The following is a 16688-nucleotide window of genomic DNA, read 5'->3' on the forward strand; positions in this document are numbered from 1 at the left end:
GCTCTCTCATTCCCCCCCCCCCCCACTTTGGCTCTGTGTGTACACTCAAGATGGTTAGACTCATCCCATGTAAAATAAACTGTCCGGAGACACTGGGTCCTGCTGGGTGACCCTCCTTCCTGGAGGGACTGTCACCCTCTCCTTTGTATAAATGGTCTCAGCAGTCCTCCAGGCTCCCAGGGGTGGCGATAATTTTGTGCCTGATGTCTTAGCTGAGGGCGTCTGGATGTGGACCCCCCCCCCCCCCACCCACCGAGATGGGCACTGTGCTGCTAGACCCACAATATCTGGCCCCTCTTGGCCCCCTCCCCTTGGCGACTTCTGTCCCTGTGGACGGACAGGGATCCTGGCGGTTCCCTCTTTCCCCATCCGACCATCCATCCATCCATTTATCCATCCACTCTTGCAACAATTAAGCACCTACTACATGCCAGACACGGCTTTAGGTAGTGTGAACACGTCAGCGAGTGGACCAGATAAAGAGCCCCGCTCTCCTGGAGGTAGGTGGCTTTCTAGCAGGGAGAGAGTCCCTGCTAGAAAGTCCACAGAGTAACTAATCCAGCCTGAGAAAGAAGGACCAGGCAGGGTATAAGTACGGGTGGTTTCTGGGAGGACCCTGGATAAGATGCATTAAGTAGGGTGGGTAGGGACAGCCTCGTTCGCAAGGTGACGTTTGCTCAAAGGCAAGGGGACCTGGGGTGGGGGCTGGGGGGAGCCCAGGAGGTAGCTGCAGGAAGAATGTTCCAGGCAGGACATGGCTGGGTTATAGGCAGTGGGGGTGGGGGAGGGACACCTACTGGGTTGGGGGCAGCGAGGCCATAGAGGAGGGATGGTGGGGGTGGGGGAAGCGGGCCCTTGAAGGGCTTTCACGCTGGGGGGTCCAAGCCAAGGAGCATGGGGCCTGACTTCATGGCTGGAGGGCTGGCTTGCAGGACTGCTGGGGACAAGGCAGAAGCAGGCAGGCAAAGAAGCTGGTCCGAGAGGGGACAATGGTGCCCACAGGTCACGATCACAGAGGAGGAGGGGGCGGTTCAGGGTCTGAATGCGCTCTGAAGGTAGCCCCAACGTCTCGACGGATTGGGGTGGGGCGTGACAGGGGGTACCGAGGATGACTCAGGATTTCCGCCCAAGCCACCGACAGGATGGACTGCCGTTTCCTGCAACGGGAGGACCGTGGGAGGAGTGTGCTTTCCCATTCTCCGCCACCCACCCACCCTCCTGTACCCCCTTTCCCGGCTCAGTGCTTACTGGGGTTCAGGCTCTGGTTCCAGGCCATGGGAGGAAGGGCAGTCTTGTCCTTCAGCCCAGAGTAGGGGCAGGTAGGGGAGTGAGGGTGAGCGCTGGGGAATGGCCCAGGCTGGCAGCCCAGACGGAGCTCCTGGCTTGGCGGGGTTGGGGTGGGGAGGAGAGGACAAGGCCAGCCCCTGAGAAGAGACCACATCTCCCCACGGTGAGGCCGGGAGGGGCTGTCACAAACTGAGGTCCTCTGTGGGGGTGGGGGGCAGGCTTCCCCCTAGCAGCCTTCCTTTGGGGTCTGAGGAGAGTTTATGGCCCCAGCTCAGACTTAACAAATCCGTTCACAATACATCATCTCCAACAACTTGTTTGGCTAAGGAGCATGAGTATAAACTCTCCCTCTGATAGAAGATGTTTATGCAGGTTTTCAAACAAACCCCCAGGTCCTGACCCCTCTCTCAGCAGCATCAACACAGCTGCCTGTGGTCCCATCCAGGAGCCGGGCCCCTCGGGGGTACAGCAGCCTGAGGAACTCCAGCCTAAAGTGCAAGGCTACTTCCCACCTGGGGCTGGCTCCTTCCTCATTGCCCTCAGCCAGAGCAGAAGGCCCTGGGGTGGGGGCGGGCGGACAGTATGGGGAGGGCAGGGGAGGAACGGAGGGGGGACGGGGGGGGGCTCTAGCTGCCTCCTGCATTAACCCAGGGCCCATCCCCTATCTCGTTGCCCACCTGGTGACCCCAGGTCCTCACCCACAGCCCCATCACTCAGGCCTCCTTGAGAAAGGAGTTGTTGTGATGTAGTGAGAAGACCCTGAACGGGGAGCCTGGCCGACCAGAGCTTTCCTTCTGGCTTTGCCATATAGCAGCCATGGAACCCCGGCAGGCTGCCTGCCTTTTGGGGCTCCATGCCTGTAACATCAGCCTCCCCCGATCTGCAGACTCGGTATGGACAGGCTCAGCACCAAGAGGCACTTCTTTTTTTCTTTTCTTTTTTTTTTTAAGATTATTTATTTTTTTTATTTAGAGCATGCAGTGGGGAGGGGCAGAGGGAGAGACTCTCCAGCAGACTCCACAACGTGGGGCTGGATCCCCCCACCCTGAGATCATGACCTTTGTGGAAACCAAGAGTCAGAGGCTTAACCAACTGAACCACCCAGGCTCCCCACCAGGGGGCGCCCCAACCACCACGGAGACAAGGGGTAAATCCCGGGGGCCTCACCTTTCATGGGCTGGGGTGGGTGGGTGGGTTGGTTGGTTAGTTTCCGAGTGTGGTGACAGTCCTTTTTCAATTGTTCTTGAGATTAAACGCTTTGCTACAGGATACGGAAAGTCTATAAAAAAAAAAAAAAAAGAAAGGTCTTTTATTAAGAAATGATACGCTCTCACAAACTGATGGGAAAAAATAGGAAGTACACACAGACACTGAAACACACCCACACACACACACCCCCTAGCATTAAGGCCTCCTGAGAAATCCTCTGGAGCCACAGGGGTCAGGACTGAAAAGTCTAGAACCACTGCACCATACTCCCGAATGACCACACTCAACGGCTTTGAACATGGGCAGCCCCTTCCGTTAGGTGCCTCAGGCCTCACCACTCCCCATTGACCCCGATTCACCTGCTTCACTCATCACTTCACCTGCCGGCCCCCCGCGGGCCCTTTAGGTTTTGATTTCCATCCCAGATGAACAATACCAACAACTAACACGTCTTTAGCACTGACCGTGTGCCTGGTTCTGTTCTAAGTGTGTTGTACATATTAGTTCAGTTTAGCCTCAACGTGACAGTGAGGGACAAACTATTATTATGCCTGTTCAGTCAAAGAATATTCACATGGGGGTTCCCATCCTGCCGGGCACGCTGCTGGCAGTGGAGATGCCGCTGGGAACGGAACAGACAGATTCCCTGCCTTCTCGGAGATTTTGTTGGGATGTGGACATGCACAGCACACAGGTAATTCAAAGAGAGTCAGAAGGTGTACCTGAGAGGAAGAAAAATCAAGCGGGGTTGGGAGGTGCGGATGGTTGGGGATGGGGGTGTGCCGTTGTAAATGGAGTGGTCAGTCCAGGCCTTGCCGAGAAGGTGACATTTGAGGAGGCTGAAGGATTAGGAGAGCATTCTAGGCAGAGAGAGGGTAAGAAACACACCTAGGGGGCACACAGCCAGCAAGCAGCAAAGCTGGGATTGGAACCCGGGCTGGGTCCAGAGCCTGGCTTTGAACGACTACAGTATAGAGCTCAGTTCTTGCCCATGGGAGCCTCAGACTTTGGGGGGGAAGACAGGCTCTGAGCAGCGTGGTTCCCGGAGAGCTGGAGTAAGGGAGAAGGGACGGACACAGGGTAACAGGGAGGGCCAAGGCTTTGGCTCTGAAACTTCTGACCTCCTGTCCTGTCCTCCCCAAGGCCAAGATGGATTGGCCCCCCTGCTGTCAGCACTTTCTTTTAATCTCGGGGGGGGGGGGGGGGGGGGGGGGGTCTTGGAGCTGCCCCCCCACCGCCACCCTGGCCACTCCTCCCTCCAAGTACAGGAGTGAAGCGGCCACAAATCCTCTAATCCGCCAGCACCTCGGCGACCGTCTCCAGCAGCAGCCGGCCCTTGGCGGCCGGGAGACCACGTCCCTCCCACCCGCCGGCCCAGCCACCGCAGCCCGGCCGGGCCTGCGCGGCCTCACCCATGGGGAACAGCAAGAGTGGGGCCCTGTCCAAGGAGATCCTGGAGGAGCTGCAGCTGAACACCAAGTTCACAGAGGAGGAGCTGAGCTCCTGGTACCAGTCCTTCCTGAAGGAGTGCCCCAGCGGCCGCATCACGCGGCAGGAGTTCCAGAAGATCTACGCCAAGTTCTTCCCCGAGGCCGACCCCAAGGCCTACGCCCAACATGTGTTCCGGAGCTTCGACGCCAACAGCGACGGCACCCTGGACTTCAAGGAGTACGTCATCGCCCTACACATGACCTCGGCGGGCAAGACCAACCAGAAGCTCGAGTGGGCCTTCTCCCTCTACGACGTGGACGGCAACGGGGCCATCAGCAAGGGCGAAGTGCTGGAGATCGTCATGGTCAGTCTCCGCCTCCGCATGGCGGGCCTGGGCTCTGCTGGGGTCTGGGGTCCTGGACGCGGTGGGGCCGGGGCTGGCCAGGCGGAGCTGGGGGATGCAGGCGCTGGGGCTCCCGGGCTCCAGGTGCACGGGGTCTCCAGGACACTGACTCGGATGGAGGCTGGTCACTTCCCCACAGCCTCGCCTTCCTCCTAAAGAAGAATCTGGGTGTTTCCTGTTAATTATATAGTGTTTTCTCCCTTTCCTCCCTGTTTCCTTCCTTCCTGTTTTCATTAAACTGTCCTCCCAAACCTCCAATGGCACAAATACATAGTCTTCCACAATTAGTTTTAAGTACATGTTTCCAATACAGAGTAGAAGGAGGCTAACTTGGGGGGCCATGAAATGTGGGTTCCTAGTCCTCACGGTCTTCATTGGCTGGGACAGGCCATTTCACCCCCCCCCCCCCCCCCCCCGGCTTGGCTTCCTCCGCCAGCTCCAGGTTCTGGACTGAGCCACCGGCTCCTTGCCGGCGCGCGCTTCCAACACACCCTCCTTCCTGTCCCCACGGGCCCTGTGTCAGATCATCTGTTGTGAAGACTTTAGGGGTCTTAGGAAAAGCTTTATTTAAGAGGTCAGTAATTTGTGAAATGTGGCAGTGGATGAAGCAGACGGCTGGCGTTGCCCTTAATCTCACCATCTGGAGGGAGCTACTGTCAAACCTGTTGCTGTTTATCTTCCCGGCCCTTTATCTGTACATAAATTTAAAAAATAATTTTGGAACGGTGACATATCTGACCTTTTTTCAGTTGCTGTTTTATGTTTCCGCTATGAAGGTATCTTCTTCTTCAAAACCATCTTGAACTGCGGCTTTGCATTCCGTCTCATGAAAGGGCCATCATGTTACTTAACCAGCTCTGTATTTTTGGACAATTGGGACGTTTCTGGGTTTTTTTTTTCCCCCTGAGGTCATTTGTATTTCCCTTCACTTGGTCTCTTTTCCTGGCATCTCTGAGCACACCCACCCCAAATCCTTGCTTCATTCCCCTAATTCTCTTCCCGGTAAGAGGAGAGAACGTCGTTTGTGTTTTATCTCATCTTTTGGTGCTTTTGTACACCTGCTTGCGTTTGCACGATTCTCCCCCTGACGAGGAGAGACCACGGACCAAGTGGCCAAGCAGGCAGCCTGTGGGCAACAAACTCGGCTAGGGCCTCCCGTAAAGAGCGGGAAACATCACCTGCATCTGGGCACACCACACCCCCGGACTGGCAGGTGGCCAGGGACAGGGAACACGACCTCAGAATCCCCTGCAGGATGCCAGACCCAGCAGCGGCCTAGAGCTGGTGCTCCCGGGGGGAAAAAGAAGAGGAAGGGGAGGGCCAGGGAGGGGCAGGTCCCATAGAACCCAGGGCTGAGGCAGCGCAAGATGAAGCCCAGGCTCTGTAATTCACTAGATCACAGGCTCATGGCCCCGGGAGTCCGATGCTACAGGTTCTAATCCCAGCCCTGCAACCAACTAGCTACCTGGTCTTGGAAAAATCTCTGGGGCCCAGAGTAGGGACCAACGGCTCCTTCTCCCAGACCTGACCATCTGTCCTTGGAGTCAGAAGGCAGACGGAGCAGGCAGGCACTCCCAGGGTTTAGCCCTGGGGCGCACGAGGTTCCCCAGGCTCAGGACTGAGAGAGGCATTAGGGGAGTCACCCCCTACACTTCGTTGCTGGGCACCCCTGGGCTCTGAGCACTGCCAGCCCAGCCTGCCACCCGGAGCTGCCGGCTTTGCTCCTCTTGCTATAGCATGTGGGGGAGGGGGCGGGGGCTAGTTTCACAGGCATTCCTGCCCCTGCCTGAGTATCTACAAGCTGTTCCCGACTCCCACCCAGCACGCCTGTCTGCACCCCGAGCTTGCCCCCACGCTGAGCATGCAGGCTGGCACAGGCTCGGGACCACCGTCTGAGTGCCCACTCCAGCCTGGCCGCACCGGGAGTTACTGAGCTGGTGGGATCCTCGTAACCTGGAGCGCGGAGGGCACACGGAGACCCCACCTTGTCCCTCTCCCTTCCCCAGCCCCTAGGATTCCCTCCAACGGTGTAGGCCGAGAATGAAGGTTCTAGAACCAGCCTGCCTGGGTTAGAATCTCTGCTCCTCTGCTTCTAGCCGGGGAGACGTCTAGCCGGCCGGTGTGCCTCAGTATCTTCATCTGTAAAACAGAACTGATAATACCCATCTCATAGGGCTGCTGCGGGGGTGACATGTAAAAAGGCTTAGAAGTGTGGTGTGGGTTAGGTTTTGACGAAGTTTAGCCGTTATTACCGCTGGGGGACCCGGCTGGACAACTGAGGCACGACCCGGACCCCAAAGAAGCCGGCTGATAGTCTAACACTTCCGAGCCATAGGGTTCAAGGTAGCGGTTCACCAGCTGCCACCCTGGGGGCTGCTGTGGAATCATCGTCATCGTCATCATTTGTTTCTTACCCTCATTTTTTTTTAATAAAAGGGAAGTAATGTGTCTATATGGACAGGAAATTCAAAAGGTACTGAAAGGGACAAAACACCTGTTAGCAGACGCCTTCACCCCTCCACCCCGTTCCCTGTCCCTTCTGGGATCTCAAAAAGACAGGTGTCCTGGCCCCACTCCCCTCCTCATAGGGGCAGCCTGGGGCCTGGGCATCTGCATTTTAGCCTCTGCCACTGAGAGGGCAGGTAGGGGGATGCCCAGCCCCTGCTGCTCCTTCTGATAATTTCCTCTTTCTTTGGTGCAGGCTATTTTCAAAATGATCAATCCCGAGGACGTGAAGCACCTCCCGGAAGATGAAAACACGCCAGAGAAGCGAGCCGACAAGATCTGGGGGTTCTTCGGAAAGAAAGATGATGGTGAATTCTTTCCCCTTTCACAACCTTTGGTTTTACAGTCATAGGCTCTTTCCCAGAGACCCCAATGAGACTGGTTCTCCGAGGACCAGTGCCTGGGCAGGACCAGGGACACTTCATCCCAGCATGCACTGAGGGGCTGCCTGAGGTCCTGGGGTGCCTGGGGGGTTGGGATGGTAGGGGTCAGTAAGCAGACAGGCCAGCTCTGCTGCTGATGGGGACCGATGCCACATTCCCTTTGCTCTTCCAAGTCCATTACCCCCTGAGCTCTCTGGGGCAGAGGAAAGGCCCTGAATTCTGGAGCACTGGGGAGGGAAAGGCAACTTAGAACAGTGTCAGCGCCCAGGGAAGGCAGTGGTCAAAAGTCAGGACCGCAGCTCTGTAGGCTTGCGTGCACGTGTGCTGGTGGGGCTGGAGGCACAGCAAACCACTTTCTGTTTAAACGGATTGCTCATCCATCCTAGACACTGGGGTGCACTTTACTTGGTTTCCAGAGTGCTTTCTGCATAGCTGGGACAAGGCAAACCTCAGCCTGGTCTGCGTCTGGATTAGCATCGAGTACAAAGGAAGTGGGATCTCAGTTTACCTGCTTTCACTCCAGTGAGTTAGTCTGGGTCCCCCTGAGAAGCAGGGAGGTTCATTGAAGGAGGGCCTGGGGGTGGGGGGGAGTGGGCAGGGAGCTGGAGGAGCCTGGGAACACCCAGACTGTAGAGCAGGTGGGACTCTGGGCACAGAGAAAAGCAAGCTCCCACCCTTGTGGGAAAGCTTTGGCAAAGCCCCCGGAGGCATCCTCAAGCCCCCTTCTTCCAGGGTCCAGCTTGTCTCGGTCAGCTGCCTTGGTCCGTCTTGGACTGGGAGCAGCCCGTGGGCAGCTGGTTTCTTCCTGAAAGTAGCGATGGATTCCAGAACAAGGCAGCTGGTCTGCTGGTCTGCTGGGGCGTGAGGGTCATGGCCAAGGCAGGAAGGATACTGTAGAAGGGGGTGGGGTTGGGCGGGGTGGAGGGGGGCTGCAAGCTCACATGGCCATCAGGGCCCCCGGAGGGTGAAGGGAGAGGAGCCCTCTGATGTGGAGGGACTGGCCAGTCGTGGACAGTGGACATGTGGCCTGGTGGTCTCCTGCTGGTTGTTGCCACATAGGGATACGAAGCCTACTGGGGCTTCATCACCTGGTTCTCTAACAGAGAGGTCGGCGGGAGATTTTGAACATCTGAAGTGTCTCACTCTAGGACCTACGTATTGGCACCCTTTGTGATCTTGGGGGCTGGCCTGAGCAGGACGGTAGCTAAGGGCAGGTACAGATGGCCTGGGTTCCACTAAGCTGCAGTCCAGGAAGAAGGCTGAGAAGCAAGGAGCTCACTGTCACTGGGGCCAAAGCTGGGGGAGGCAGGGGAGGTCTGGGCAGAATATTTAAGGAGGCACTCATTCTCAGCTGCTACTCCTGGGCTCGCACCTCCCTGAAAGTAAGCACCTCCTTAATTTTCGCTGGGTAGGTGTAGTAGTCCCTGCCCTGATGTTACCCCTCCCCCCCCACAACACCTTGAGGACCTTCCCCTCCTCCTCCCTTGCAAACTGTGGCACACCTGCCCCCCACCCCCGTCTCTGGCTCTTTAATCCAGGTCTGGCAGGTGTCAGGTCCCCTGTTCTACTTGTTAACCTGAAAACTGGCCCAGGTAAAAGTCAGAGTCAAGGGAGCCGGGAGACCTGGAGACCGGTGGTGTGTGGGGGCTGCTATCTTCAGATGTCCCCTCTGGAGACGATGCCTCACTCCCCAACGGGGCCCTGACTGTGGGAGTTTCAAGCTCTGTGTGAGGCTGATAGAGCAGCTGGGGCTTTAAAACCCAAATTTTATTGCCCTGACCAGAGCTGGACCCCAGAGGGATTAAGGATGTCCAAGTGGAAATCCGGTTGGGTTCAGCTAAGCTTTGTTTAAGCTTCTACTATGTGCAGGCACTGTGAGCATCCCCGTAAGCAGAAAGGAGCACCTGTCTCTTTCCAGAGTTATTTGGACGTGCAGCTGTCTTCCCCATCAGACCAAGAGTCTCCCCAGGGGCGGGGGCTTTATCTCACTCCTTCCTGGGCCACCCCCTGCGGTGGCCTCCGTCCCAGCACAGTGGCTCTGGCACAGAGAAGCTGTCAGCCCTGTGCTGGGAAGGAGGTAGAGAGACCGCTCTCCACAAGCCAGGCTCTCCCTGGACCACACCGGACCCCTCATTTTTCAGTCTCTACTCCTGGATGGATCTTGTTTCCCCTCCCACATATCCATAGAGATTGTTGGCTCTGCTCCGTCCCCCAGAAGTTTCCCCCCCAAACTCCAAGCTTCCGCACTAGGGTAATAGTCAAAATATTTAAGAACCTGCGGGGGGCAAAGGCGCCGACCAATCAGAAGAGGCCGTCACAGAGGTTATTAACCCTCTCGCTGCTGGTTGGTGGGGAGGTCCAGGCGTCCTGGGGGAGGAGCTGGGTATGCAGGGGCGGAGGTCGGTACCCTGGGAGGACACCGAGACTCAGTGTTTTCGTAACAGATACCTCTGCACTGGGCACCCTGGCCACTGTCAGCCTCGCCACAGCTTGAAACAGCTGATCCTGACTGCGACCTTTTCCCCCCCAAATGCACAGATAAACTTACAGAGGAAGAGTTCATCGAGGGGACCATGGCCAACAAGGAAATTCTGCGACTGATCCAATTTGAGCCTCAAAAAGTGAAGGAAAAATTGAAGGAGAAGAAAACCTGATGTCACTGCTCGGCCCCGCCCCCACCCCTCCCCCGGCGCAGAAACCCCGGTGAGCATGTGAGCACGCCCCAGGGGCCAAGGGGGCTTCCTAGGCCTTAGCGTCCCTCCTATTTTATCACACCACCTCCTCTCCCCTGCCCTCGGCCCAGGCCTCCATGATAATCCCAGGATTAGGTCACAGGAGTCCTCAGTATCACCCCCGTGTAAGCTCCTTTGTGGGTTGCTGGGTAAGCAGTTTCCAATAAATGCGAGAGGAGCTGGGCACCCAGCTGACCCGTCATTCTTGAACTGGAAAAGGAGATATTTTCTGATGGCTCAGCCTCAGAGACGAGGACGAATTGCCCCTGCAGTCATGGGCCAGGGTGGTGGGACCAAGGTGGAGACTGGAGGCTGCATGGGGTGGGGGTTGGGGGGGACTATGGACCTAGAAGAAGCCACTCCAGGCGGTGTGGTGACCCTGGAGATGTGCCAAGTGCTGCGGGAGGGGCTGGCTCCTTCAGAGGGACAGGGAAGGTGTTCCCGGATACATCGAAATTAAGGCCCAGTGGACGGGGGGGGGGGGGGGGGGGGCGGGTAGCATGGTGACCCAGAGGGCAGCCCACAGAGACCCTGAAGGAGGAATGAGCATGCCCAGTTCTAGGGTAGAAGGCCGGTCCTGCCGGAGAGTGAGGGAGGAGCCTAGGAAGGAGCTGAGGGAGGAGGGAGAGCCAGCTGTGAGTTACCTCTAGAAGGTAAACAGGGACCAGACCATGCCAGGCTTTTCTGCAGCCCCTGGAAAGATAGAGGTTCCTCATGGGGGTAGTGGATACCATTATGGGGTTTGAAGTAGGAGGGACTTCTGTTCGGGTGGAAATAAGTCAGAGAGGAAAGGCTGGGGGCAGGGAACCTGGAGACTAGCTTTTATAGTCACCCGAGGGGTCCTCAGTGGAGGTGGGGGGCAGACTTGAGAGAGTGGGATGGCTCTGGAGATACTTAGAAGGTAGCATCTTCTTGAAAGGCTGCAGGAGGAGGAGGGAGGAGCAGTATGGCACAGGTGTGTGTGGTCCGGGTGCTGGGTGAATAGAAATGCCATCTACCAAAATGGGAAGGTCAGGGAGGGTCCCTGGTTTCAGGTGGTAATGGCAGGTTCAGGTTTGATATGGTGGGAGAGGTGGGGGTGCTCATTTTAAAGGCGAGGAAAAGGAGACCCAGAGAGAGCAAGTAGTTTCCCCATGATGAGTCAGCTAATAAGCAAAGGCGGGCCAGGGCTGCCCACTGGCCTATATCACCTTGTCAGAGCTCCAGAGCCTGGGACACCTTGGAATGCCCCCAGTGGGCTCTCAATATCCTTGTTCTCCTTGTTGTGAAGGCCCATCTACTCTCCAGCCTTAAGTTCCAAAATGAGGTCAGAAAAATATATGGAGGTCCCAGACACTTCACTGAACTATATGCAACCACCCCCTGTCCCTGAGGCAGGGGAGTCTCCACTTATGAGTGTTGGGGGTGATCCCCCTTCCTCCTCCCTGCTGGTTTGAGTTTGAAAGCAGAGACACTGCATAATAACCTTGTGGGTCTATGGTTCAACGAGAGACATAAAGGGGCCACTGGATCTTCTAGGTCCAGTGGAGAGCTCAGCAGTGCTAATGCGACTAGCATGTCTTCTGTTAGTTTGGGGTGGCAGGGCCACTCAGGCTGGGTCCTGTACAACTCTAGGGTACTCTGTGGGAAAATGCTCAGAGAATCCAGAAGCAGTGCAAAGTCCAACTAGACTGAAGAAAAGAGAAGGACATGGAGGTGGTGTTGAGCTATGTCATCAGGACTCTTCTGGATCCAAGGGACAGAAGGCCCAACACAAACTGCTATGGCACAAATAGGAATTTATCAACTCATTGAAAAGAAATCCCAGGGTAGCACTAGCTTTAGGTCTGGTTTAATCGAGGGGCTCCAACAACATCTCAGGGTTCCTCTCCATCTCCTGGTCCTGCTCTCTGCCATGGTGGCTCCATTATCAGGCAGGCTCTTATGGTTCTGGCAAGATGGCCACCAGCAGATGCAGGCTTACTTCTTTATGGTTCTAGTGTCAGCAAAAAAACAAGAAAAAAATAAGTGGCTTTCTGTTGAGAGTCCCAGCTGGAGTTGGGCTCTCATTGGCCTGTTGGTTCTCATTGGCTCTCTCAGTGGTGAGAGACTATCTCTCAGTGGCTCTCATTGGTGATGTGCCCATCCCAATATCTGATGCCAAGTAGAGGTCCTGCTGGCATTGGCTAAGCAGATTTTTGTGGCCAGCCTTGGGGCTGAAGGTGGAGTTGAGACAGCTCAAAAATCATGAACTGGGAGTCGGGAGATGTGAGGTTCCCAAGAGGAAAGTTTGGATACTATTAGTATAAAAGGGATAGATTGTAAAAATAGAGGTCCATTCCAGAGACCTTGGGGGAAGTCACTTCATGTCGGAACTTCTGCTTCCTCACATACATGTAAGCTCCAGGGTAGAAATGGGTCTGTTCAAAAACAGTAACCCAAACTGCTCTCCCAGGATCCAGCCTCTTGTGCAGTGACCACTTGGTATGTCTTAGCAATCCTAGGTGGTGTCTTCAACAGAGTCACCTGTAGGTCCATCAATGCCAGGTGCCATTGTTATATCAGACAACACATTCTCACCACAACTGAGGCTACAGTATTTCTGAAGTGCCCGAGCTATGTGCTGGGCTGCTGGTGAACCTTCTCGGTTATAATTTATGGTTTGGACTACGGGGAGCACCATGTGTCACAGAAAGAGCTTTTGCCATTGTCTCCTGGCAATGGCTCTTTTAGATGTCATCCGTGGCTTCCCTTTGCTCACCAGGACTCAGACCCTGTCCATGGAGCCACATGGGGACACAGACACTATACTGCCCACTCCACCTCCATTTCTGTCCCTTGGAGGCCACACAGATTTATCAGATGAGCCCAGGGAAGGCTCTGTTGGGATGCCCACCCTTCAAGAAACAAAACTAAACTAAAAACCTCCGCAAAACTGGACCAAACACACCTATATCGATTATTGCTCAGAGTTGTGAGAATCAAGTCTGTTTTTAGGGTAGAATTTCTGAGCTATATATGTCACAGGTGGAAAGACCTGATTATTTGGACTTCAGAGGATTGTGAGTTTTTTTTGGCGGTGGGGGGGGGGGGTGAGGGGGGTTTCACCTAGAAACCTTCTCTGATGTCTTCAACCCTGGTCACAAATGAAAACTAGTCAGGTGGCCATGGCCCTGAAACACAGGCAATAGAAAACCAACAGATAAATTGGACCTCATCATGACCAAAAGCTTTTGTCATCAAGAGAGAGAAGAGACAGCTTATACAATAGAAGGAAATATTTGCAAATTATATATCTGATAAGGAATTAAAATCCAGAATAACCAAAGAAATTCAACAACTCAACAACAACAACAAATACTCATATAACCTGATTTTTAAAAATGGGCAAAGAGCTTGAATAGACATTTCTCCAGAGAAGACGGGTCAGTGGTCAATGATCACATGAAAAGACACTTAATATTTTTAGTTACCAGAGAAACTCAAATTAAAACTACCCTAGCTATCACATCATACCCGTTAGAATGGTGATTATCAAAAAAGTAGAAAGTAAGCGTTGGCAAGGAGAGGCGGATAAATTGGAACTCTCATGCATCCTTGGTGGGAATACAAAATGGTACGGCTGGTGGGGAGAACAGCTCGGTGGTTCCTCACAGTGTTAAACAAAAGGACCGTATGACTCAGCCGTTCTCCTTCTAGACATCTATTTTCCCTAAGAATTGAAAACAGAGGCTCAGACAGAATCTTTTGCACACACTTGTTCACAGTGGCATTATTTACAGTAGCTAAAATGGGGAAGTGACCCAAATGTCCAACAACTGGTGAATGGATGGAAAATTTTATCCATACGATGGAATATTACTCTGCCATTGAAAGGAAGTTCTAGTATGTGCTTCAACACAGATGAACCTTGAGAGCACGGCTCTGAGGGAGATAGGCCGGTCACAAGAAAACAAATACTATGTGATTCTGCTTATGTAATGTGTCTCGGGTCATCACAGGAAGTACAATGGCAGTGGCAAGGGGCTGGGGTGGGGACATGGGGTGTTGGTGTTTAATGGGGACAGAGTTTCAGTTTGGGAAGGTGAGAAAGTTCTGGAGATGGTTGGGCAATAGTGTGGATGCACTCAATGCCGCTGAACTGTAGACTTAAAAATGGTTAAAATGGAAAATTTTGTGTTACATCTATTTTACCACGGTTAAAAAAAAAAAAGAATAGAATCACTCAAGAGTTTATAAAAATACCAACGCCCAGGCTCCTTCAGACCAGTTCCGTTCAGAATCTCTGGCTCAGGCCTAGGTGTCAGTGTTTCTAGAAAGTTCCTCAGGAGATTGTCATGCCAGGATTGAGACCACTAGGCCAGATCTTCAAAGCAACAAGCGGAGTGAATGATCGAGACGGTGGTTGAGATGAGGAGAGACATTTATCTCCTGCCCTTTTGACCTCTGACCTCTGTCCCTTACCCCTCTGCCTACTCCTCTCTGTCCCCAAAGAGGCTTGGTGCCACAGCCCTTTCTTCCAGTCCTGTTGGAGAACAGCGCACCAGGTTCTCCAGGGCAAAAGAGACCTTTAGCAGCAGGGCAAAACATGTGTCAAAGAATCATCCAATACAAACCAACTTAAATAAACTTGTTACTTTAATGTTTAGCAAGACAAGAGCAAGCGGTGTGTGTTTCTATGTGTGTGTGTACGCCACCCCCATTTACCGAGTGATGAGTGGGGAGGATTATAAAAAAGTTCCATCGCCTATCTGAGGCCAGGTAATGGACCCTGGACAGCATCAGATGTTCCCGAAGACATCTCTGTCCTGTGTCACTGACGAGTGTATGCTGAGCACTGGCTCTGGACCCGTTATGCTGGATGCAGACTAAGAACACAGCAAGACCCTAGATCTCTAGGAGCTAACGGACCTGGCCGGAAAAGGCAGGGACATTGGAAACAAGGAGAAATTGGAAGGACACGTTCTTTAATGATTTAACGAGGGATAACCTGGGCACCGAAATAAGACTGTGTTTGGTTAGGCACTTGCCTAATGCTTCTGCTTCAGTTTCTCCTTTGGGAAAACAGAGCTGGGACTCGGGGCGGGGAGAGGGCCAAAACACGCAATCACCAAGAGAAATCATATTTTGGCAGAATCGTCGAAAAAATAGAAATTCACGCCCAGAAGTCCATGATGGGTGAGATGACAACATTTTCAATAAAGTCAGGATCAGACTCTGCCTTTGCCTGAGCTCACCTCGCTGGTCTTAACCCTCACCCTGGCCTTGTCCTAATAAAAAGTTATCTTTAGAAATGGCCCATCTGCAGCAGCTTTATGGATTTTAGTGTTTAAAATGGGTTAAAATTATTACCTATCTCAACAATGGGTTTTGTTTTTTTTTTTTCCCGGTGCTATTTTAAATCTGGTACCTAAACCGAGTTCCTCACTTGCCTTACGCTAGTCCCTGCCCCGGAGTGCTGTGTCCTTGACCATGGAGTTTCCAGGTGAAATTCCCCCACGTAGGACTTAATTCAAATTACAGATAATGCATACTCCACAATAAGATTATTCTTGTATCGGCAATGCCAACGTAATTGAGCATTATGTATTTTAACTGCTAAACCTGGCAGCCAGACTTGTGAGTACCCTACCTTCCCCTCCCGCTGATGTAAGGCAGGATCTAGTCCCATGGCAACGGACCCGCCCGCCCACACATGCATTTTGCACACTCTAAAAGCGACACTTCCAGGCGTTAACGCGTGTTTCCCTGGAATGTTCTTTCTGTGGTTTCGGCTGTGCGGTCTCAGTCACTCAGCCTGACCCTAATCCCCCAGGCCCTGCTCAGCCTCCAGAGCACCGTCCACGCCGGGTCTGAAGCATGAGACACCTGGGCATGAACTTCCTGCCAAAGTGGGCATGGTGCGTGGGGGAGACTGATGACTCTGCACTGTCCCCTACCACTGGGGAGCAGAGCCGGGGCGGTGGGCCTCCAGCCTAGATCTCGCTCTCTTCGAGAATCTCCTCCATGGTGTGGGTCAGGGTGAAGTCCCCCTCGCTGCTCTCGGATACGCTGCTGCCCCTTGGCCAGGCTGCGTGTCCCCGCGGGGCCCGGGCGTCCCGCCCCCCGAGGCCGTGCACGGACAGGTGCAGGAGCTGCCCATCGCCGCCCGATGAGGTCTGCAGCTTCTGGAGCGTCCCCGTGCCGTCCGCCTGGGACAGCTTCTTGGGACATTTCCCCAGGAATCGGAAGTTCTTCTCCAGGACCCAGGCCCTGCAGCCCAAGTGGCGGGCGAGCAGGAAGCGGACCCAGTGCTTCCGCAGCTCTGCCTTCACCTGCGGAGGGAGAAGAGGGCAGGTTACTGTGCTGCACGAGGCAAGGGACACCTGCCTGGTGGACAGGTCGCCCCCCGCCGGAAGACAGGGGTGGCAGCAGTGAGCAGGAGAGAAGAGGGTTTTGCTGTCCGGAAGTCAACATTCTGGTGGGTGAAAGGGGATTGGAAATATCACCCACTCCTAAAGCCAGGTGGAAGCCACGTGCCTTCTCCCTTTCAAGCCTCTTTCCAGGAGAGCAGAGAACTGGTCATAATAATAATCATAATAACAGAAGTCACCATAGTTAGCAGGTCCTGGGCCCTCACCAGGAGCCCTGCAAGCCCAAGGCCATGCCATACGGCAGGGACAGCCACTATTCCCGTTTTACAGATAAGGAAATTGAGGCCCAAAGAGCTACAGTGGGTGAGACACAGCCAGAGTCCAGATTTTTGGACTCCAAAGTTCA

General features: G+C 54.2%; 2 protein-coding genes across 2 annotated transcripts in view; one reads left to right on the plus strand and one right to left on the minus strand.

The window, feature by feature from the left end:
• The first annotated feature begins 3896 nt into the window (after positions 1 to 3896).
• RCVRN (recoverin) lies at positions 3897 to 10174 on the plus strand. The gene is made up of 3 exons (XM_059379435.1): positions 3897 to 4291; positions 7032 to 7143; positions 9757 to 10174. The coding sequence occupies exons 1-3, from the start codon at positions 3911 to 3913 to the stop codon at positions 9870 to 9872; spliced, it is 609 nt and encodes a 202-aa protein (XP_059235418.1). The 5' UTR covers positions 3897 to 3910; the 3' UTR covers positions 9873 to 10174.
• A 5403-nt stretch (positions 10175 to 15577) lies between these two features.
• GLP2R (glucagon like peptide 2 receptor) overlaps positions 15578 to 16688 on the minus strand; it is a 42257-nt gene continuing 41146 nt past the window's right edge. The window contains exon 13 of the mRNA XM_059379457.1: positions 15578 to 16243. Coding sequence (XP_059235440.1) covers positions 15905 to 16243 — 339 coding nt within the window. The 3' untranslated portion in view covers positions 15578 to 15904. The remainder of the gene's footprint in view (positions 16244 to 16688) is intronic.

This window comes from Mustela nigripes, chromosome 16, assembly GCF_022355385.1.
Source record: "Mustela nigripes isolate SB6536 chromosome 16, MUSNIG.SB6536, whole genome shotgun sequence".
Taxonomy (NCBI): Eukaryota; Metazoa; Chordata; class Mammalia; order Carnivora; family Mustelidae; genus Mustela; species Mustela nigripes.

What these genes read in the sequence shown, in the direction of transcription:
- RCVRN (XM_059379435.1), top strand. Translation starts at nt 3,911, where the DNA reads ATGGGGAACAGCAAGAGTGGGGCCCTGTCCAAGGAGATCCTGGAGGAG. An exon ending in AAGTGCTGGAGATCGTCATG is followed by an intron (nt 4,292 to 7,031) that starts GTCAGTCTCCGC and finishes TCTTTGGTGCAG; the next exon opens with GCTATTTTCAAAATGATCAA. An exon ending in CTTCGGAAAGAAAGATGATG is followed by an intron (nt 7,144 to 9,756) that starts GTGAATTCTTTC and finishes CCAAATGCACAG; the next exon opens with ATAAACTTACAGAGGAAGAG.